Here is a 24411-nt window from a genome sequence, read left to right as displayed (position 1 = left end):
AGGTTTCGAAAACCTCTCTCTGAAACCATAATAGTATAGGCAATAGCTTGTTACTCTTCTCTTCAAGCCTGAAGGGGGGCATGGTACCATAAATTGAGATAACACTTCATCCCCTCTTACTTTGTCTATTTTGAGTTCCTGCTAAAAAAAGATCCACAGTAGGAGAGAACTAATATTTCTCTTCAAGATTAAAATACTCAGCAGTCTCTTTTGAAAGCTAAAGTGGTATTTCTCACTATGGTTATAAAAGCAGAACATGCAGCAGTCATGGGTCGTCGGGTAGGCACTCAGGGTAAGCCAATTCAAGGTGTCCCCAAAACTGGTGCAGAGAAAATGAACAGGTTTAAAAGAAAGGAAACATTAAGCCCCCAATTACAGGTGGTCTGGATTGAGATGTCAGGAGACTATCTAGCCAGAAAGAGCGATTCCAGATGGTATATCCAGACCTGAATCCTACTGTTCTGAGTACTGGTCTCTAGAATGTGAATTAACATGTGAACTGGGAATTACCAGGTCCAAAAAAACATCTTGAGCCTTCCTTCTGTGGACAAATCTGCTTCAATTCACAATCAGCTATTAGGAGGTGATAAATGGGTGCAGGACCAGGTCAGTCTTTGTAGGGTGGGTAGGGTTTCATGGGTTCTGATGTTGTAGGAGGGGACCAGAGAATGGCGTGTATTCTTGGCACTGAATTCCAGAAGTAAGCCAAGAGTTTTTCTGGTTTATTAATGAAATTTGGAAGTAAGCCAGGAGTACTGCAAGAATATCCCATACCTACTCATAATAAAACCTTTTGTGAATCAGGCCGTGTGTGAATTGAGTCCCATGATCCAATTCACAAAAGATTTGCTGGGAGTAGGTGAGACTTGCACATATACTTCTCCTATCTTACTCATGAATTGTAGACATAAGGTAGACTGTTCCTAACTTACTCCTTCCTTCCTCACAGAATTCAAGCATAAGCCAGGAGTACTACAAAATTAATTTATAGCAAAAACCTTTGGAGATTGAGGCCTGTGTCTTTCCTTCTGCAATGTCATTACACATAGAAAAACTCGGCAAAAGGTAAACTCGCAGACACATTTTTCATCCTGGCTTGCTTTGTTGAAAGTGAAAAAATATATGGCTATGCAGTAGAAATTATCACACTATGCAGATACAAACTTTGTGGGATTGCAATGGGAAACTTTGCAAGCTTCGCAAATGGAAATAATTGGGCACTATGTAAATCCTTGCAAGTTAAAAACAGCACCCTTTTTCACTCTAACCCTTAAACCTGTTGTGCATCAAATGTCCTCTTTTGGCTGACACTATTACCCTAGTCATTCCTTTTTTGTATGTTTTGTAAAATCAATATAAATGCGCTCAGAAATTAGACAAATCAATGTCATGAGTGTCCCAAACGTACTTTCAATGCACATTAAGTAATTTAACTTAAATAAAGGGTCAGTACATACAAAAATATAGTAAAATGCAACTGAAAGCTACAACTGATGACAAAAAACAACCAGTACAATAAAACAAACCCAATCCAGGTTCATGATTAGAGAGCCCTGCCAAGTGTCACACATCTTGCGTTATACTAACGCATTTTAAGTCAATATACTGCATTACAGCAAGCAAACATATTGTCACGCACTTCAGCTTATTATAAAATTTGAGCGAACTACCTGTTTTTGTGATCCATAGTATCAGCTCCCTGTGTTTTTTCATGAGCCTTTCGATGCACACGTGGGTCAAGGGCACTCAGCAGCAAATTGATGTTCTTACAAGTTATGATGAGGCTGGCTGATTCACCCTGATTGGACGCCATTTTATTTGTAAGCACAGTGATTGGTCACTACCATTACGCACGTGCGTGCTCTGTGCAGCCTGCCCTGCACCACGAAAATCACCGCTGGTCGGCCAGAAGAATGTGTGCTGGTAAGGGATGTTTGGCAGTTGCTTGAATATGGCCCACTGGGACTGAGACAAAAAAGCATCTGCGACTGGGACTGAGACAAAAAAGCATCAGAATGCTAGCAAGGGTGTTCTGGCCGTGAGATGCTGTGATATCACCCAACAACAACAACTGTTTGAGTTTTTTCCGAGGTTCGATGGTGCCAGGTGCGCAGATCGCCATATAGGCCCAGCTTTTGATGACGTACAATTTCACTGCATTCTTGAGACACTTGGACTGATAATGGCTTTTCAGTAGCTCTGTATGAAAATGAGGCGTGTGTGTGTGTGTAAAGATTTCACTGCCGCTGTCTATTTTGCTTTACTGTATGGGACTAGGAATGAAGCTTGCTCCGCTACTTTTGGTGCGCTTCTGTGTTTGTGAAGCTTGGCCTGTCTATTCTGTGTGTCTTTTGTATGCATATGTTGCTAGCACTGCCATCCCAGAAGGCCTTTTTGCCCTTCGGACAGGTCAGTGCCTGGTGCAGAGTGTCAGGCCCAGATCAGTACCGGAGAAGCATTGGCCTGCCGGCAAGAATAGCTACAAGGGTCCGGGTCATGGTGGCAGAAAGATAAGAGGGCCTGTTTTAATAATGGCCTGCTGCCTGTGCACAGAGCCAGCATTTGCAGTGCATGGGTGGCAGGTCATTATCTTTATTGAAATGCTCCTCTGCCTCGGAGACTCTTCCCAGGCAAATCGTGCAGCCAGTCTTCTATGTGCTGAGGAGGCCCATAGCTGCCAAGGGTTCAGATTGCGGAGTGTGACATTTTCGTAATTTCAGTGTAATTATGAGTGACATTTGAAAGACTGACACTTTCTTGCAAACAAAATCAAGCAATGAAGACAAGATAAAACATATAAATATCAGAAATTACACCCATCTGAGCAACGAGAAACTCTAAGACGTTAACTGCTGCAAAGTAACAGAAATGGAAAGGCGCCAACCTAGTACCCTTGTAATCTGAAGTGGCCTTTGAGCTCTGTGGAACTGACTGGTGATTGCTTGCCTGTGATGCAATTAGAGGAAGACTCCAAACAGCAGAAAGCTGTTATGTAGAGATGGTAGGTAATGGGGCATCCTCCGAAAACTGATGGCTACAAAATCTGTCTTACCTCTCAGTACCCCCCAGTCCCGCCCCTCCTCATTCTGAGTTTGGATACCTCTGTGTGTTCGATTATGATGTTGAATTGTACAGTAGCTCCATCGTCACGTAAGCCTTGCAGGAGTGGTGTGGGGCATCAGCTGCTACAATTTGGTATAGCATTACATAAGAAGGCAAACCAAATCTGTTCTTTTTTTCTGCATTCTCGATGCAGAACATGGTGGTGCTGGCCATGGAAAAATTATCAATGGCTGCTGACTTTGGCACTGAGAGTCAGGTTCGAGTCTCAACGAAACAACCCAAAATCTTGTGATTCTGGGAAAATTAGTTAATTTCCACGTGCCAAACAACAAATGAATGTGACCTTGTAATGAAACTGTGGCGCAAGTATAACTCTTCAATACCTTCGGGTCACCTCCGCGCCTTATAAAAAAACTGCAAAAGAAAGGACGCCCTTGGACAAAGGTTCTAGTGTGTTTGGAACACTGGCTGAATAGCGGACTAAATAAGGGCCTGCCTGAAATCTCCTTCGCACTAGGTGTCTCGTGAAAAGGCCAACTGAATCTCCACCACGTGGCACAGTAGGTTGGGGAAAACTGAAAAATGTCAATTAAGTACTTACGTAGTTTGGTGAAGTCCAAGTTGGGCGCATAGCAGCAGGGTCAGCGGTAACAACAGGTCCACAACGCTCCAGTAGTTTAAGTCTGAATGAGGCCGTAATTAGTTTATTATTTAGAAATAGTGAAGGCGGCTGCAATAATTTCGGCGGGAGTGAATGAACAGCTGAGCAACAGGCAAGGCGACAGCCCGGGTCAGTGTGAGGTGCCTGCAGCAGTAGTGAGAACAGCACCATGATTGAATTTACGGCGTCTCCGCAAAACGGCCAGCACGAAGTGGCACCTTCTTCCTCAAATCTCCGCGCTCCAGCAGCAGGATGTGACGTCCCCCACGGCGCTGCAAAGTACTAGCACAACTTGATTGGGCCCGGCATTCTAGTCGTTGCAGCATGACGTCAGGCGTCAGAGCCGTGCCGTGGGGGAATGAACCCAATAATTAATGGTGATACATTTGAAGCACTGGTGAAGTTGAGTGAGTTATGAGGCTGCCAGTAGTCCTGACCTCATAGCGCACGCACTGCACGACACTGGGGGCGCGGTGCACTGTAGCTGCCACACTTTCTGCTTTCAGAGTCACAGTAGATATGCATGACAATGCATTTTAGTGCGGTAATGCGAATGACCACACTGAAATGCATTTGTGTCGCGCCTGATGCGTGATACTTGACAGGACTGGGGGCCCCCTAGACTTGGGGGCCCCCCCGCACCACGGGGGCTGCGGGGGCCTGTGTTACGCCCCTGCCTAGGTAGCCGAGGTCATTACCATTTTTCATGCAAAATATGCCCGATATAAACACGAGCACCATAGAGACGTCGATGCTGAATTCACAGTGCAGGACAAAAGTCAAACACTTAGTATCAAACGTACAGTTTATGTCTTTCACCAGAGGTGCAACTAGAGCCAAATGTCGGGGGGGCTACTAAAAAGTTGGGGGGGGGGGGCTGATACTTCCAGCAATAGGCAGAGTGGAGATGCAAGGGCTCTAAGAAGGGGTTAAAAAAACAACAAAGCCTCATTAACAAGCAAATGGCCTTTTAAAGACCTGTGAAGCACTCGGGTGCGGCGGTGTGGGTGCCCGGGAAGCGGTCTCAGCCCGGGCTGACACACACGAGGGGGAGGGGGCGCTGAAGCCCTTTGAGCCTAATAGGCGTTGTGCGTCTGCCTTTCACCATACTTGTGAATGGGCGTAACTGAAGGCAATGTCGCACATGCACTACCAACTCAACTGCTTCAGCACTGGTAGGCGCGTTCCTCTTTTTTTAGGTCTCGGCCTGGCGAAAGCAGCGCATGCGCTGCACTGCCATGAGAGGCCTTTTGCAATCCATACGATTCCAGCGTGCACGAGGGGAGACAAACTGAAACAGAAGATGCACGCGGGTATTGTCCCCTTTACTGGCGGCGTGATACTCTGTGGACTTTTTTTTCCCGCTGCCAGTAAAGGCACCCGCCGCGTGCACATCTTCTGTCCGTCCCATCATTGGCCGCGCTTGTTATTTGTATGTATTTACTTTTTATTTGTTGAATTCAGGAATAATTCTCAAACCAGGAGTCGGACTGTACTGTTTATTTCCTTAGTTGTTCTTCAAACAAAATGTATGTGCATGATGACGGTAAAGTGGTGCATATGACCAGTTAAACAGGGACTGAGCATGTAAATTGCTGAGTTTTAAGTTTCGTGTGGATGTTAAGATGGCAAAAATAACAGTGCTTATGGTGACACTACTAACTGGACTCATTTGGTTATGAAGAAAGGAACAATAAAAGTGCAGCACGTGTATCGACACTTCATTGTCCAAACAGGAGCCATCGGCAGGTGGCATAGAAATAATCCCATACACTAGAGGTCTTTGTAAGCAAAGCTGTAGCTCTTCATTCCCTCTCGGTGTTTACATGAGATCACGCGCTTCTTTCCTGTTTTTATGGTACCAGGAGTTTACGTCATTTCCTAGAATGACAGGATGTTGAGCCAAAGACAAGACTTAAACCTGGTTCTTCAGTTCCAGAGTCGGCAGTTCTGGCTGATAGGCCACATAGATAACCCCGATGACACATTCCAGATACTCATAGCACACGCACAGTGTAGGCATCCTCTATTGGCAAGCTTTCTAGAAGTTTGGGCAAATTCAGTTTGGGAGACAATTGAAATGTTTTCCTTGGTAGACAATCTTGAGCCTCACAGGACGTCCAATGCAACCAGATCCAGCGTTTTCAGAACTCTTTATAGCCCACGGCCACATAGTGAGCGGAAGAAAAATGGGAAGAGCACACAAGGGGACGACGAGCCCTCACAAGTATTCTACATCTAAGGTCGTGGCCATCCCCAAAACTAAAGAAAGCAATAACATATACACAAAGCGCATTTAGGGGGAAGGACGGGCGCAGCAGCAACATCGATGCTGCCAGGCCCTGCAGAAAAAGCTAATAAATAAACATGCATAAAAATGGAAAGCTTGGGGTAACACAACTGAATAGGAGGAGAAACCTATACCACAGCGGAGGGGAGAGAACAGAGAGCAACAAGGAGCGTATGGGGAGTGGTGGGTAACAAAAACAAGCATTGGCATAGGCAATAGGTCTCGATTTGGGACCTTATAAGTGTTTAGTCATGCAACACTTGATGTTGTTGCACCAAGGATATTGTGCTGCATAACTAAATACTTATAAGGTCCCAAAGGCGAGCCCTATTGGCTATGCTAATGCTTGATTGTTTAGCCAACAGCAAATATAATCTCTGTAAATACTTACGATGTTAAAAAATAAACTACAGAGGAGGAGCCAAGATGGCGACCGGGACGGCAGCGTAGACTCCCGGCTCCGTGAACCTCCGCATCCCGCACGGATATCCTGCACGAGATCCTCAACCTGTGCTACGCGGTCGTGTTTCTGAAGGAGAGTGGCACCCGACTGTGTGACTCCGAGGTTTCTGGCTGCGGTACCGCCGGAGAAATGTGCATCTGAACTTTGCGGCCTGTGCGGCCCCGGAGCCGGGACCTCGAGTGGACGCCGTGGCCGGGTGGCATGTCAACAACAGAGGTCTGTTGTGACTGGGTGGAGTCGGTCCACCGGAGCGGTGCCAAACTCGGCCTACATTTCGTCGTGGTCGTTTCTATTGTCAAGCGTAGCGGACCGGGTGCATGCCCGGGGGTGCAGTTCTCAGATCCTCCGGTGGCTGCCCCTGCCTTTGATAGTGAGCTGCCCGGCCGCCGCCCGTATCCTGCCCGGATCATTGAGGGCCGCCCCCGGATTTTTACGGGAGCTGGTCCGTAGTGGGGACGACTGTTGCCCGTGACCACGCAACGGATAACTTTTTGCCTGCCCCCGGAACCCGGTCACCAGCGACGTGGACATCGAGACGCTTGTCCCAGGGTCCCGGCCCCGGTGAGGGTCGGGCATACTTGGCGGACATCTTGTTGCGATGAAGCCTACCATCCTGTCCGCTGGGTCGCAGCGGGCTTGTGAGAGTGCGACTTTTGGGAGTGTGGCGGCGCGATCCCAGAGAGCTGTGCTGGGGTACGGCGACCTCCTCGAGGCCCTTGGTGCTCTTCACTCCTCCTTGATCCATGGTGTCGGGGTCTTGGGGAGTAAGCTCAACGGTGTGGCGTCGGCGTTGGGGCAATGGCGACCCGCCTGTCCGCACGTACACAGGGACTACTCACACTGCGCACAGGAGGACACTTTGGCGGCCACCCCTGAGGTTAGTGCACAACTGGACACTCCGGCCAGTATGCTACAGTGTGTTCGTCCAGTTGAGGGCCTGATCTGTCCCGGAGGCATTGGCCCTGAGTGGGATGTGGTAGCCTCGTCCCGTACGTGCCCTCCTGCGACCCAAGGACAACTCCAGCAACTATTGTCTGCTTTGGCTGCTTCTGCCTTCCTGGACCTTGAGTGCAGTGCATATCCTGGGGCAGCACTGGGAAGCCTGTTTCTCCACGCTGCGGACTGTGTTGATGCTCAGAGACTTCCATCCCACCTGTATGCGTCGCTTCTCGGACGTTTTTGGACAATCCTCTACCTTGGAACATCGGATATGGTGCTGGGTCGAGGGGTAGGCATGGGCAGAATTCCAAAGAGTGGTCAGGGATAAGGCTGATCCTTCAGGGGTGGTCATCTAGTGGACGGGCGGGCTCAGGGGTTGCGTGCTCTCCTGGCATAGCTAACAGCATAATAGGTGCATAATGCTCCCCATCTTTCTTTGAGAAGATCGATTTTGTGCTGTTTATTGTTCACCTTGGGGGAAACTTACCGTGCGGGAGGGAGAAGCCGGGGGTATGTTTTGAAGGCCCTCCTCCAGTTTATTAATACTCTCTCTACCCCCCCGTCTGGTGGGGTTCTTTTCCTACTTCTTTTTCCCTATTCTCCTATATTTCGGGTCTGGTTCCAGGGCGACAGGCACACTGCTGGGGGGGGGGGCCGTACTCATCTGCAGAGGTGCAGGGTGGGGGGTTGGGGGAGGGGATTCTTTAGTCTTTTCTCTCTTTTTCCATGGCCTCCTTTTTCTTCTCTGTTTCTTTTTGTTTTTCTTTTTCTGGGATCAGCGTGATACACTTCCTTTGCTATGACTCGCTGCCGCTCCATGTGTACCACAATTTCCGGGGTGCTCTCCGGGAGTTCTGGCGGGGGACTGCAGGCGCCACTGCTTACGATATTCTTCCCCATCCTGATGTTCTTGTGTTTGCGCCATTGACCTAACAGATTGCTGCAAATCGTTTCTGTCTATTACTCTGCATATCTGTAATTGCTGTTTGAAAATTGTCTGGCACCTGATCCTTCTGCCTTGTTTTATTATAAAATGAAAACCTTTTTCTCCTGGTGCCCTACCTACGCTGTTCACAGTATTAGCATTACGATTCTCCTCCCCGAAGTGCTGCCTGTGTTTACATTTGCCTGTTTTTGCTCTGATTGCTTAGCGGCCGGCCCCGGGGGGTTGTAGGCCCATACCTGTTCTTGATTGAACTGTCAATAAAGGTTTTAAAAATAAATAAATAAATAAATAAACTACAAACCCCAGATGCAGTATGTTCGACAAACGCCAGAACTAGCTTAAGACGTTATCATGGCATGCCACAATAGTTACATTATGCTACAATCAACCTCGTATTCCGGACTTTCCTTTCAGAATGTGCTTTCTTTCTTGTGCCTGTACAAAGCAACCAGTGAGGACCCAGACCTCCGCGCACAGCTTAGGGCAGAGAGGGCAGGAGGTCTCAGCCATTGGTTTCTGTGTCATTCACATGTTAATCAGCACATATAACGCTAACAGGATTCGGACCTTCTGTCCCTTGACTGCAGGGAGAGGGCCCAGTACTCACGCACTCGGGTGCTGGTTTACATAGCATAGCAGGAAACACGTGCATGTAATGGTGGGAACGTGTGACAGCATGGGGGGAGGAGGGTGTTCAGAGGGAGCGTCATGGATGTGCTTTCTCCTCATTAGTTGGACAGTCCATGTAGGTGGTCACCTGTTGAGTTTCAGAGTGGGGATTATGTCTTTTATCGGTGGCTTATGTACCTGTGTGGTGTTTATGCTTGGAGTGTAATGTAAGTGGTGTGGCATGTCTTTCGTATATGTGTACTCTCTGCTACTCTCTCTCTACTACTCTCTACTACTCATTCTACTACTCACTCTCTACTACTCATTCTACTACTCACTCTCTACTACTCATTCTCTACTACTACTCTACTACTCTCTACTCTACTCTCTCTCTACTACCCTCACTCTACTACTCACTCTTCTACTACTCACTTACTACTACTCACTCAAATACTCTCCACTACTCACTTTCTACTATTCACACTCAACTACTCTCCACTACTCACTTTCTACTACTCACTCTCTACTACTCTCTACTACTCACTCTCTACTACTCTTTACTACTCTATTACTCTCTACTTCTCTCCACTTCTCACTCTCTACTACTCACTCTCTACTACTCACTCTCTACTACTCACTCTCTACTACTCTCTACTCTCTACTACTCACTCTACTACTCTCTACTACTCACTTTCTACTAACTCTACTACTCACTCTCTACTACTCTCTACTACTCACTCTACTACTCACTCTACTACTCTTTACTACTCTCTATTACTCTCTACTTCTCTCTACTACTCACTCTCTACTTCTCTCTACTACTCACTCTCTACTACTCACTCTACTACTCACTCTACTACTCACTCTACTACTCACTCTACTACTCACTCTACTACTCACTACTACTCACTCTACTCACTTTCTACTAACTCTACTACTCACTCTCTATTACTCTCTACTACTCTTTACTACTCTCTACTACTCACTCTCTATTACTCTCTATTACTCTCTACTACTCTCTGCTCTCTCTCTACTACTCTCTGCTCTCTCTCTACTACTCTCTACTCACTCTCTTACTCTACTCACTCTACTACTCACTACTACTCTCTACTACTCACTCTATTACTCTCTACTACTCTTTACTACTCTCTATTACTCTCTAGTTCTCTCTCTCTCTCTACTCACTACTCACTCTCTACTACTCACTCTCTACTACACTCTCTACTACTCACTCTCCTATTCACTACTACTCACTCTACTCACTCTCTACTACTCACTCTCTACTACTCACTCTACTACTCACTCTCTATTACTCTCTTCTACGCTTTACTACACTCTCTACTCTCTCTACTACTCTACTGCACTCTACTACTCACTCTACTCTCTACTACTCTACTCTCTACTACTCTCTACTACTCACTCTCTCCTACTCACTCTCTACTATCTACTGACTCTACTCTCTCTACTACTCTCTACTACTCACTCTACTACTCACTCTCTACTACTCACTCTCGAGTACTCTGTCCCTACTACTCTCTCCCTACTACTCACTCTCGAGTACTCTGTCCCTACTACTCTCTCTCTACTACTCACTCTCTACTATCTCTACTACTCTACTACTCACTCTACTCACTTTCTACTCTCTACTCCCTCTTTACTATCTACTACTGACTCTAGTCTCGCTCTACTACTCACTCTCTACTACTCACTCTCTACTACTCTCTTCTCTACTACTCACTCTACTACTCTCTCCCTACTTCTCTCTCCCTACTACTCACTCTCGAGTACTCTGTCCCTACTACTCTCTCTCTATTACTACTCTCTACTATTCACTCTCTACTACTCTCCTACTCACTCTCTCTCTACTACTCTCCTACTCACTCTCTCTCTACTACTCTACTACTCACTCTCTACTATCTCTACTACTCACTCTCTACTCACACTCTACTCTCTACTCCTCACTCTCTACTCCTCACTCTCTACTCCTCACTCTTCTACCTCTCTCTCTACTACTCTCTACCACTACCTATCTCTACCTCTCTATGCGCACACATAGGCACGTACATATATATATATATATATATATATATTATATATATATATATATATATATATATATATATATATATTACCTACTGGCGGTCGCCAGTAGGTAGTTATAGTTAGGACCCCTTTTCCATAGGAAATCCGCAACATTCTATTTTGAATAACTTTGGCGCCGGTCGATGAATCCTCGCGAATTTCTCAAAATAGGTGGGGCGCTACGCTCCGCTCCTACCCTGAAAGTCTCGGGGGGATTCGTCAAGCGGGGGCTGAGATAAAAGGGGGGTCCCAAAACGCGTTTTTCCCATGCATTTTTCCATAGGACCTTTAGAACGAGCTACAGCCCGAACGGCTGAACAGAATTACTAGAAATTTGGCAGAGAGGTAGTCCCTAGGTCAAGGAAGTGCCTTTTGTAGGTTTGGTGTAAATCTGTTCAGTAGATTCTGAGAAAATAGCCTTTAAATCAATATATATATCTGAGCCCGCTTACCGTACGCTTACCGTAAGCGTACGGTGGCGTGCGCGAGCGCGATTCTGATTGGCTCTTAGATCTTAGTAAACATTCGAATCGGCCGAAACCAGGAAGCGGCGGCCGCCATTTTGTCTCTCGCACTGAGTGTTGTTTATCAAACAAGATGGCCAAAAACATGTTACGGGGCTGTTTTGACAACTCCCTCCCACATAGTCATGTTGAGGGAGTCCCCAAACATCCCCCAAGAGCAAAAACGGTTTTATTTTTTTTTCGGCAATTTCGCCGAGTACGCTTACCGTACGCTTACCGTAAGCGTACGGTAAAAAAAAAAAAAAAAAAAAAAAAAAAAAAAACACTATCCACACTTACCCCACCCCCTGTGCTTTTGGTGGCCGTAGGCCACCAAATGTACAGGGCTTATTAATAGGTAAAAAAACTTAAATTTTGGCAACATGAAATTATAAAATCGAAATAAAAAAAACACTATCCACATTGACCCCACCCCCTGTGCTTTTGGTGGCCGAAGGCCACCAAATGTACAGGGCTTATTAAAGTTGGTAAAAACCGTGCACGGAACGAACTGCGTTAAGTGGGCGCGCACGCCTCGAATGGCGTAAAGTAACTTAGTATTTAAAAAACCGTACAAATTCACTGAAAAAACCATAGGTTTCACACACGTTATAGTTAGGAATTAGCATTTAAAAAACCTTGCAAATTCACTGAAAAAACCATAGGTTTCACACATGTTATAGTTAGCGGAAATTTTACTGATAAAAAACCAGTGAAATTGCCCCGTTATAGTTAGTGCTGGCAACTATAACTCACGCGACCGCAATCTTCTGCTGATGACATATGTGTCTTTATGAAAAAAAAATATTTGTAATATATGTATAGCTAAAAATGTATGGAAGAAGACATGGGCAAATAAGTGTCTAAATACAGTATTAGCATCAGCAGAGGATTGCGGTCGCGTGAGTTATAGTTGCCAGCACTAACTATAACGGGGCAATTTCACTGGTTTTTTATCAGTAAAATTTCCGCTAACTATAACATGTGTGAAACCTATGGTTTTTTCAGTGAATATATATATGCATATATATATATGTATGTATATATATACACATATATAAACATATATATACACATCTGCTTATCTATATAAATACAAATATAAATGCATGCATACATATACATATATGCATAGATATGCATGTTATGTACATGAGTTTGAAAAACACTAAAAAAAGTACAGCTAAAAAGCCACCCAATTACAAACAAAATTGCTTTAACTTAAACGAGGGCGAGACCTATTGCGTTTTCAATGCTTGTTTCAATTTCTTCCTGCGATATTGAACATAGATGAAGAATTTGGTTAAAAAAGACTATTTTCTGCTTACCTTCTTTCTTAATACATTTTACGAAGCGGAAGACCAGAGAGCAGCAATATGTTTTGTCTCTGTGGGGTGGAAAGCACCCATTGGTTGAGGGGTTTCTATCTTTTGCTATAACGTGTCAGGATGGATGGGGGGTATGACAATCTCCTACAGCGCCCCTGTCTCTTTGTGCCCTGTACCAGCCGCACATGGCAAGCACCTAAGAGCGGCCCTATTGTGAGACTCGAAACCACGCTTGGGATGAGATGTGAGGCAGGTTACGGCTGCCACGATGGCCTATCCGTGATTGAGGCACCGGGGCAACAGTCAGAGGGCGAGCATTACCACTGATCCGGGCTAACGAAACCTCCCCGGCCCTTGGCTCGGCCAAAGGGGTGTGGGGCCAGAGGGCGGAGGCCTCACATTGCTTCGTGGGTGTTGGCATCGACTGCGTTACGTAGCAGCAACTCCTGCGTTTCTGTATTACTCAAACAGACATCGGGGGATTATATTTAACAAATGGGCCCTTTTCTCATCAGTAAAGGAAAGTATCATACTGCTTCATGCTGGCTGTTAAACTAGTGTAGCACAGGATTGCAAGGATGTATTCATGGTATTTATAAAGGGCAAACGTGGTTGGGTAGTAATTCACAATGAAATTACATTTCACATATTTAGCACTGTATTATATTCCTTACTTATTTACAATATTATACTTCGATAGATTAAGAAATTTGCATAGATTCACACAATTTACTTCCAAATACTGGAGTGGTGATTAGAACCAAGAGCCTCAGGCTTTAAAAGGCTTCAGGGCTGTCACTAAAACATAACACCCAGTACAGCTGCACTGTGTTGTAGCTGCATTTATTCAGTGCTTCATACTGCTGCCGAGGCACCACACTGCTTTTGTGGAGTGGTAAAATAAATGCTTGGATGAATAAGTCTATCTCTGTAATGCTGCTTCTGTGGAAAGTTCTGATGCCATTAACCCCTTTGCTGCTAGGCCTTTTCCCCCCCCTGTGCTAAGCCTTTTTTTTGACTATTTGGGGTATTGCGCGCTTAGGCCCCTGTAACGTTTTGACCACATAAGGTATCCACACCAAATTTGCGTCCTTTTTTTCCAACATCATGAGGATTGTAAAGGTACCCAGGGTTTGTGGATTCCCCTGGAGGAGTCCCAAAAATTAGCCAAAATACAGCAAAATTTGTTTTTGGGGGGAAAAATGGGAAAAACAGGCTGCAAATGAAAGCGTCTGGGTTGTTCTCTGCAAATGGTATCAAAAATGGGTTTGTGGGGCTGAAATCACCACTTTCCCAGCTTTTAGGGAATGACAGACTTTTGTCAGAAAACCAACATGTTTTACACAGTTTTGGCATTTGTCTGGGACATTCAACCTCCTTCCAGTTAATGGTAGAAATGGGTGTGAAAGCAATAAAGGATCCTGGAAAGCTATACATTTTAGAAAAGTAGATAAAATTCTGAATTCAGCAAGGGGTCATTTGTGTAGATTCGTCAAGGTTTCTTTATAGAAACTAACAGTTAAATATAGGAAAAATTGAAAATTAGTTGAACAAAACAGCAATTTGTGTCAACGTTTTCACCTGTAACGTCTTCCAATTATGACAGCTCTTTGAAAGCAATATACCGTTACATCCGCTGGACCTTCCTGGTTGTGGGGATATATAGGACTTGTAGGTTCACCAAGAACCCGACGAACCCAGAATCAAAAACTGAGCATCAATTTGCAATGGTTTATTATGTTCCGGGTATATAGCAATTATTGTGGGAAAATGTATACATGGAAAAATCGGTATGAAAGACACCTATGTATTTCTGAAATGGGAACAAATTATAGAGTTTAGATACAGTACATATTTGCACATTTTCTAAATTGGAAATACTCATACCAGCATGAGAATTATCGGTCATTTATCAAAATGACTTCTTTTTAGGTCTCGCCTTGCTATCGCGAAAGCGATCGCAAAGCGAGACTATTGTAGGCGGGTTTTAAAAGTGCTCCCAAAAAGCGGATTGCATTGCTAGCACGCGCACAATCACGCGCATCGTGCCGCCATGCAATCCGCTTTTTGGGAGCACTTCAAAGGGTCCGCTCCCCCGCCTGGAATGCGCTCCCCTGCCCCCAAGCGCGCGCGCCACGCTCCGCCGGGCTTGTCTTTTTTTTTTTTACTTTAATCACGAGGCGCGCGTGCGGCCAATACTTGTCCTTTTTGGACCCTTTCCCACTCCCGTGTCCATTCTTTACTTTCTACAAACGTCTATTCTGGTTTACGTTGACCATCCAGCTTCCTCACTCTTCACCTATTTACCATTCCACAGGCGGCCACATTCTGGTGCCAGTCTGACACCCTCTGTTTTACGTTTCTGTAGCCAGCCACAAGCATTTTCAGGCCCACTGATAATCTGTTGTAAATCCTCTAACATACTCTGGCAGAATGATCGTGCCACAGCTATGTTGTGAAGCAATTTTCTGTTTGCAACCCACGGAGCTGCGTCTGCTTCTCTCCTTCCACAATGTGTTCCAGATTTTACTGTCCCCCGTAGTCAGGCTGTGTTCAAAAGTCTCTCAGCTTTTATTCTCCATGGAGGTCCTCGTATGCCACACGACTGGTATCTAGCAGAGCTAGTATTGGCTCATTGCTCTTTTGCGTATTCATAAATGATGGGGAAAAAAGATGAACACACAGTCCATCTTTCTGACATTGTAAAACTATATATGATTTTAAATAATGTAGGACTAGGAAACATTAACGGTATGACTGCATAGGGGAACTCTCAGGGGAAATAGGCAGCCAAGAAACTCGCGTAGAGTTTGTGAACAAGCTGTGACTGGTCGCTTCTAAAGCGCTTTAGAATCTTTGGATAATGTCCGGCACTATATAAAACTTCACACATACACTAATAACCAACTCGCGTGATTCAATAATGTCTAAATAAACAAACAGTATGCCCGGCAAACAGGTACATCACAGCAAAACGGAGCAAAGCAAGGCAAAGTCCCAGCTAGCGCCGTGACACCGCTCGGCGTGTATCTTATGCTACAAGTGACTTAAAGAAGAACAGCCATTCGTAATATTAGGGTCCCTCTATTCTCCTGCCCCACAGACTCCCTGTTCTCTCCCTCATCGCACTCCGGTGTGCCTTGCTCTGGGATTTGCTTATTTAAATTTTTTAAACTATATTCCCTTTGATTACGGGAGTCTACTTTTTAAACAAGGAGGACAAAGTATATATCCCAGAATGCATTATAATTTAACACGGAATACTAATTACCAATAGGACTTCAGGTTTGTTAAATACTTTTGGGCGGAAAAATATTTTGCGGCCTGGTTCCTGCTAAAACTTCTCAACATGTCTGCTGGTACTCCTCTGTTGACACATGCCCTCACAGGGTAGTGCCACTCCACAGTAAGAGTAAATTCCCTCTTCTGAAACATGGCCCGCTGAGAAACACTGGACCCATTTAATTAAAACTGTATCAGTCATTTTAACAAACGCTGGTCTTGCCCCATAAAATGTATTGCAGCCCTGCCCGGCAGATTTGTAGCGCGCACCGTCACCCGGGAGGGTAGGGCCGGCTTTAGCGCTGGTGGGGTGTTATCTTTATGGGGCCATGTGTTTCAAACACATGGCACCATAAAGACAAGAGATCGGCTTTCACATTGAAGCAGGCAAGGAGCGCACAGGGTCACAGGGAGGACAGGCTGCTCTCGCTGCCCACCCCCTCTATCACTGGCTGGGAGACCTGCACACCCTTACAGGCTGCTGTCTCCACTTCCCTTAATGTGTGTTTCAGGTCGGCGCATCTGGAGGGGGAGTCGCCAGGTTCCCTTCCCCGCACCTCACTGGAATTATCAAGGACGCAGCCAGCCCCCTTGCTGTCTGTGTTTGCATTCGCAGTTTGGACCAGGGTCGGGTTGCAGCTCCTCTCACCCCAAGTCTACACGACAACGATGCTTAATCCCTGCCCTCCTTTCCAGTACCTTAGCAATAGACGTCTCAAAAGGGCGGTGAAACAGATGCATTTCTTTTTTTTTTAAACTCCCTGTTCTTTGCAGCTGTGACTGGTCGCTTGTAAAGCGCTTTAGAATCTTTGGATAATGTCCAGCGCTATATAAAACTTCACACATAAACTAATAAACAACTCGCGTGATTTAATAATGTCTAAATAAACAAACAGTATGCCCGGCAAACAGGTACATCACAGCAAAACGGAGCAAAGCCAGGCAAAGCCCCAGCTAGCGCCGTGACACCGCTCGGCGTGTATCTTATGCTACAAGTGACTTAAAGAAGAACAGCCATTCGTAATATTAGGGTCCCTCTATTCTCCTGCCCCACAGACTCCCTGTTCTCTCCCTCATCGCACTCCGGTGTGCCTTGCTCTGGGATTTGCTTATTTAAATTTTTTAAACTGTATTCCCTTTGATTACGGGAGTCTACTTTTTAAACAAGGAGGACAAAGTATATATCCCAGAATGCATTATAATTTAACACGGAATACTAATTACCAATAGGATTCAGGTTTGTTAAATACTTTTTTCAAAATTAGTATTTTTTTGCCTTTTTTCCCTCAACTTCATATATGTTAGTATTCTTCTCCTAGCACACTTACAAACAGTTTGCTCTTTTCTTATTATAAAGTTTCCGTCTTCCTTCTATCATAATGGGATTGCCTTTCACTGCTCCTATAAAACAGCACAGCGCCTACAACTGTAGCAATCACCACAAACGGGATCTAAGGTTCAAAGCAACATTGCAGTGTTTGTGGGATACTTCTTACCTGTGGGTCACCAGACATCAATCATTCTGTGCTCTCAAACAGATAACAATCTCAAAGCCAGGCTCTGTGGGTTTTATTTGCTGCCACAGCCTCCGATTAAAGAACAATTGGAAGATTTCCCACCATGCCAGACGTCTTGGCGCTGGGAAGAAATGAAGACCGGAGCGCTCATTCCTACGTCATGGCACAGAGTTCGCTCTGTTGATATCAGTTACCAGTTGTTTACTAGCGTAAAGCCCCCACGTTACGTCACGGGTCACACCAAAGCAACGTCCAGCTTTCTCATTTCCTACAGACGGACACTTTTAAGTGTGCTGCCACAGTCTCGAAATTACAATATAAAAGAAAAAAGATTTCGTATACCAGCAAAATAGTAAAGATCTTTTAAATACTGTACATCTACAAATTGCATAAAAAGTTACCTTGTAAATGAAAAAGCTTTTTTTTTTACCACTTTATCAACTTTCAAAAATATACATTACTTTACAATATTTACTGTCTGTTTCTGTTTTACAAAGAAATAAATACTTCATTTTCCTCACTCTGGTGCGTTTATTTCAGCATTTCACATTGTTGGCCTTAGATTAGGGTTTATAGCCAATTGAACAATTGCTAAAAACAAAGATAACAATAATCACTGCCACACAATGTAAAGAGTTTTGGGAGATGCTTTTGTGAGCTCTATCGGCGCTGATTTTACACATCACACACTCCACTACCTTATTGTCTCTCAACTTCTCTCTCTTTTCCCACTCAACATCTCGCAGTACTTACAAACTCTTATTTGGTGTACTATTTGACCAGATAGATTTCTGTCACACACCTCTGTAACTAATTTGCTTGCACAACGATAAATTCACTTCCTTTCAATTTGTTAGTCTCTCTGTATCACGCTCTACACTTTTCTACATGTGCATCTTTTATGTAACATGTCAAACACTATCTGTATTTGCCTCTTTCCTTTATCACTACACACTCTTTTAGGTACACACTTTAAAACTACTTCTCTATCCACACTATTTTAGTTCTTCCCCTATCCTCTTTGCCTACAACTCTCTCACAGACTCCCTCTCCCACAGACTCCCTCTCCCACTCTCTCTCACTGATTGACTCACTCAAAGACTCACTCTCTCACTAATTGACTCACTCTCAATGACTCACTAATTAACTCACTCTCACTAATTGACTCACTCTCACTGACTCACTCTCTCTATCACTAATTGACTCACTCTCAAGCTAATTGACTCATTCTGACTCACTCTCACTCTCTCACTAATTGACTCATTGGCTCACTCTCACTGACTCACTCATTGGCTCTCTCTCACTCACTCACTAATTGACTCAATCTTAATAACTCACTAATTGACCCACTCTCACTTACTCACTCTCTCACTATTCGACTCACTGACTCTCACTAATTGACTCACTCTCACTGAGTCACTCTCACTAATTGACTCACTCACTGAGTCACTCTCTCACTAATTGACTCACTCTCTCACTAATTGCCTCACTCTCACAGACTCACTCTCACTGACTCACTCTCACTGACTCACTCTCACTAATTGACTCACTCTCACTGGCTCACTCTCACTGACTTACTCTCACTGACTCACTAATTGACTCACTCTCACTGACTCACTCTCACTAATTGACTCACTCTCACTGACTCACTCACTAATTGACTCACTCTCAATGACTCACTAATTAACTCACTCTCACTGACTCACTCTCTCTCTCTCTCATGACTCACTCTCACTGACTCACTCTCACTAATTGACAACACAAGCTAGCAGTGCACACTTCCACCAAGCACATACACCACCACCCATCAGGGAACAAATTAAAGGGAAACACACAACAGCAACCATAAATAGATTTAAACATGTGGCTTCTGGTACACACATAGGTGTAATAACAACAAACACAACACCACCACAAATGTACCACTTTTCATTGCAGTACCACCACCATAAAAATGCAGACAAAGATGGACTTTGGGGGCCCAAGCACGGCTCCCGTCCCCCTTGGGCCACTAGTAAGTAGCCCAGGGGGAACATGTAGTGCCCACCAACATCCATGCACTGTGCACACGGTGCATGAATGTGCACAAAGTGATTTTTCGATAGAGCATAGCCAGCGCATGCGCTGCTCTGTGAGGAATGCTGTATTTGACTACAGACTACAAGCTCCGCCTACTCTCCGCCCATATTTTTCATTCAATTATGTAATTGCCGTTTGTAAATACTGACTTCTGATTCTTAATAAGCTTGTTAGTCCCTTCTTAGTACCGCATTGTCAACATTCGTAACCTCCCATAACAACTGGCCCTTTTACTTCTGTTACACAGTATATCTTATTTAATCTGTAAAAATTATTTTCTTTGATGCGTTTCTCCTGCTGCAGGCATAACATGCTTTCCTGCAACATGCACTGCCATGTGCACTTACACTTTTCAAACAGCCTGGGGCAATAGCAGCCGCTTCTTTCAAAGGAAATAGGTCTTGCATTTACATGCGAGGAGCGATTGCCATTTTAAATAACAATGGCCTTCATTTATTTGTTACTTATAACAAAAGATAAATAAAAAGTATTATCATTTGCAATGCCAATAGCTTTAACTCTTCCTAATGCGAGACCTATTGCATTGCAAATGCTTGTTTACACAATGTCTTTCATTTGGAAGGCAGAAATGCATCAAAAATCAATAGGTAATAACAGTTGCTTTACAAATCTGAATTACCCTAAGTCTCCCGATAAAAATGGTACCTCACTTGCGTGGGTAGGCATAGTGCCCACAACAGGAAAGGGCTCAAAATCCAACGTGAACACACCACATTTTCACAATGAAAATTTACCCTTTTTTTGCGAAGTGTCTAGCTGTACTTTTTTAACACTAGCTCTGACGGCACATAGGGAAACCTAGCAAACCTATACATTTTTGAAACCTAGACACTCAGGGGAATTCAGGATGGGGTGACTTGACTGCCTCCCACCAGGTTCTGTTACCCAGAATCCCTTGCAAACCTAACAAATTGTCCAACAAACCACATTTTCCCCACATTTCTGTGGTGGAAAGTTCTGGAATCTGTGTGGATCCACAAATTTCCACCCACCCTGCGTTCCCCAAAGTCTTCAGAGAAAAATGGTACCTCAATTGTGTGGGTCGGCCTAGTGCCCGCGACAGGAAATGACGCAAAACGCAACGTGGACACACCTCAATTTCGCAGTGAAAAATTTTGGCAAAGTGCTTAGCTGGAGTTTTTGAACCATAGGTCTGCCGGGACCTAGGGAAACCTAGCAAACCTATACATTTTTGAAAACTAGATACCCAGGGAAACCAGGATGGGGTGACTTAGTTGCCTCCCACCAGGTTCTGTTACCCAGAATCCCTTGCAAACCTAAAAAATGTCCCAAAAAAACAAATTTTGCCCACATTTCTGTGGTGGAAAGTTCTGGAATCTGCGTGGATCCACAATTTTCCACCCACCCTGCGTTCCCAAAAGTCTTATGAGAAACATTTTGTGGATCCACGCAGATTCCAGAACTTTCCACGACAGAAATGTGTGGAAAAAGTGGTTTTTTTGACAAATTTTTAGGTTTGCAACGGATTCTGGGTAACAGAACTTGGTGAGAGCCAGTCAAGTCACCCCATCCCGGATTCCCCTGGGTGTCTAGTTTAAAAAAATGTACAGGTTTGATAGGTTTCCCTATGTGCCGGCTGCGCTAGGGCCCAAAATCGACAGGTAGGCATATTGCTAAAAACAAATCCGTGTCTAGTCTGCTGTCTGCCGCCCTGGGGGGGATATCGGGGGTTGGGGTTGCCCTGATATGCCCCCAAGGGGGGCAGAAACACTGTGGCTATTTGTTTAGGGGGTGGGGGCATGGGCATGCACGTTTTGGTCAGCCCCACTCGAATTCAAAATTTGCCCCCCAAAAACCCTGGCATCTAGTGGGCTTTTTGCCCCCCAGGTGGGGCACATTGGGGGCTAATGCCCCCATCTGCGCCCCAGGGGGGGGCTGAAAGTCCAATAGACGCCAGGGAGTTTTTTGGCCAAATTTTAATTAGGGTGGGGGCTTCCCAAAACAGGCATGCCAATGCCCCCACCCTAATTAAAATTTGCCCAAGAAATCCCTGGCGTCTACTGGGCTTTTTGCCCCCCCAGGGGCAGATTGGCAGCTAATGCCCCCATCTGCCCCCCAGGGGGGGTAGGAAGGCTGTCATTTTTGCAGGGGAGGGGTGGGGGCATGCCTGTTTTGGGCAGCCCCCACCCTAATAAAAATTTGCCCCAAAAAAATCCTTGGCGACTAGAGGCCTTTTTGCCCCCCCCCCCCCCCCCGGCGGGGCAGATTGGGGGCTAATGCAGTAGTGATGTAGCGTAATGTAGTGATGTAGGCGAAAAGTGAGAGAATAGTCGTGGATGCACATGTGTATACCTAACAACTTCTTTGTAATGGTGTGCATCATATACTGTGCAAATACACCGTACAAGCACACTGTAAAATCATATTCAATATGGAACAGATTAATGAATGAACACATTTGTAGCACAACCACCGACTGAGTCACTTGGCCTGTGCTTGAGAAGCGTTTCCCAAACTATGGGTCACAAGTCGTATTCTGGTGGGACGGGAACATCCATGCAGTAAATAGAGGTGCCTTTAAATTCTGTGTTTTTATTTTGTCACATTTGTTGGTGCTTCAAAGACAGAAGTGAAATGTCAGGCTATGTCTTCTGACAAATTGCTTATTCTATTCACATGGTGATTGTTTATTTTTCTTACTCTGGCTGCAGAGTAAGAGGAGATTTTAAATTTAATTAAATTATGTGAAAGCCTTGCTGACTTACAGGAAGTGTGAAATGAAAGGCTGGATGATGTAGTTTTTTTGCAACATACAACATGTAAGTACCTGTACGTGAACTGTATGCAATCCGAAGTTAGGAAAGCAATGATGAAGCACATTCGATTTTGTAATTTGAAGTGTGCTGGAAACAGATTTCAATAGGATCAGAACAACTCAAGGCACTTTAGTTGGTGATGCACAAAGGAAAAATATTTTCAGAAACCAGATTTCCACATTTTAACATTTCTGTGCTATACAATTTAATAAATACAACTGTATGTCTGCACACGTTTAGTGGCAATTTCAATGGAAAATGTGCTGCCTGTAAAGGACTATGCACTACTACACAGATATTTTGGTTAAATAAAAAATGGTTGGTGACAGTGAATGAATATTCTTTATTGTTTGATTACTTAACATCTTACGAGACATTGTACATATATTATATACAATATAAAACAGTTAAAAGAAGAATAAAAGTGCAATATCTAATTTGTTTTAAGCCAGTTGCATTTGATAAAATCCATTTCATAGTATATTTTTAAAATATTCATTTCATAGTATATTTTTTAAATATTTCATACAGTGCTAATAGATTTTTGATTGTGATCTAATTTGGCTCCTACTCTTAATAAAAACTTTACAAAAGCAGAATTCATAATTATATCATCAGATTGCAGACATATTATCAAAGCTTGCCTACATGTCCTTACTCCTCGAGCATTGAGAAGAGTTTTGAGTATGGTTTTTCTTTCAGTTTTCAGTTCAGGGAAGAGACATAGTAGGTGAATAATGTTCTCTTCCTGTTTTACATAATCTACATAATGTGTCCTCTTTTGACTTTATTCATGGTAGGAGATGGCATAGTCAAGGTAATACACCAAATCGTGCTTTTGTAAAGATTTGTTTATTTTTCAATGACCATGGTGTTTCTAAATATGCTTGCATCTTCTTTTTTGAAAACCCACTCATTATTGGCCATGCATGTTTTCTTGTTGCTAATATATCTTTATCTCTTACAATCGATAGATGATTTGTTGTTTTATTGATTGCTTTTTTAAATGATTCCCGGGTTATTATAGTTTTCCAGATTGGCATCACATCAAATTCTTCTAGCGCTGTATTTAAATATTTCCAGGCCTGTAATTTTCTGTTTTCATTTATTTCCTGCCATATTAGCTGAGACATTTGATTTTCATGATCATTTTTTATTCTGTTCCATATTTTAATAAATTGGCCTTTTCTTGTGTACAACTGGTTATTTAGACCAAACTCCAGCCTTATTTGTGCTGGTGATGCGTTATTTGGTAGGTGAAAAGGGGATTTAAAAGTTTTTGAGAGCGCATTATTTATAATCGTAGCATCTTTCCCACTTAGAGCCTCACTACCGTATGTTAAGGTAGGAAGAGTTTTGCTGATATAACCTTCAAATGGGGCGATAAGTAAGATTACCTAATGATTTCTGCAGGATCATAAATGCTGCAGTCAAAGCATTTGCTTTCCTTTGAATATCTAATTTTTGCGGGCGAAAGTTTCCATTATCATTGAATAATACTCCCAAGTATCTGTATGATTCTACTTGTTCTAATTGGACTTTCTCCAGAAACCATTTGGATTCGTTTTTTTTGTGTGATTTCCACATATTTTTATTAAAACATTTTTTTACATGAACATCTTTGGCGTTTCTGTTACAGGGTTAGTAGAGTTGTTTCAGGCACATTTTGTACTTCGAAATATGTTTAGCAAACCCCACCCGACGGTAGCACGCGAAGAAGAGAAAGACAGGGAGAAAAAGGGGATAGAAACAAGGGAGGAAGAGGAGACGGGAGACAGGCAACGAGAGTTACATTTCTTGACTTATACATATGGCAATCTAAGACCTCCTTTGGGGTGATTGGCCTCCATG

At 44.1% G+C, this 24411-nt stretch overlaps 1 protein-coding gene across 3 annotated transcripts in view; it reads right to left on the bottom strand.

Annotated features, from left to right (window-relative positions):
• LOC146869338 (solute carrier family 12 member 6-like) overlaps positions 1-24411 on the bottom strand; it is an 836907-nt gene that overhangs the window by 608181 nt on the left and 204315 nt on the right. Inside the window, exon 1 of one of the 3 annotated variants that reach the window (XM_085650987.1) lies at positions 3665-3984. The exons of the other annotated variants lie outside the window; for them this stretch is intronic. Coding sequence (XP_085507113.1) covers positions 3665-3895 — 231 coding nt within the window. The 5' untranslated portion in view covers positions 3896-3984. Of the gene's footprint in view, positions 1-3664; positions 3985-24411 lie in introns of those variants that run through there. 3 annotated transcript variants of the gene reach the window in all.

Source organism: Triturus cristatus, chromosome 1_1 (assembly GCF_964204655.1).
Source record: "Triturus cristatus chromosome 1_1, aTriCri1.1, whole genome shotgun sequence".
NCBI classification, from domain to species: Eukaryota; Metazoa; Chordata; class Amphibia; order Caudata; family Salamandridae; genus Triturus; species Triturus cristatus.
The sequence above is the reverse complement of the archived record's forward strand: the minus strand, read 5'-3'. Positions and strand labels throughout refer to the sequence as shown.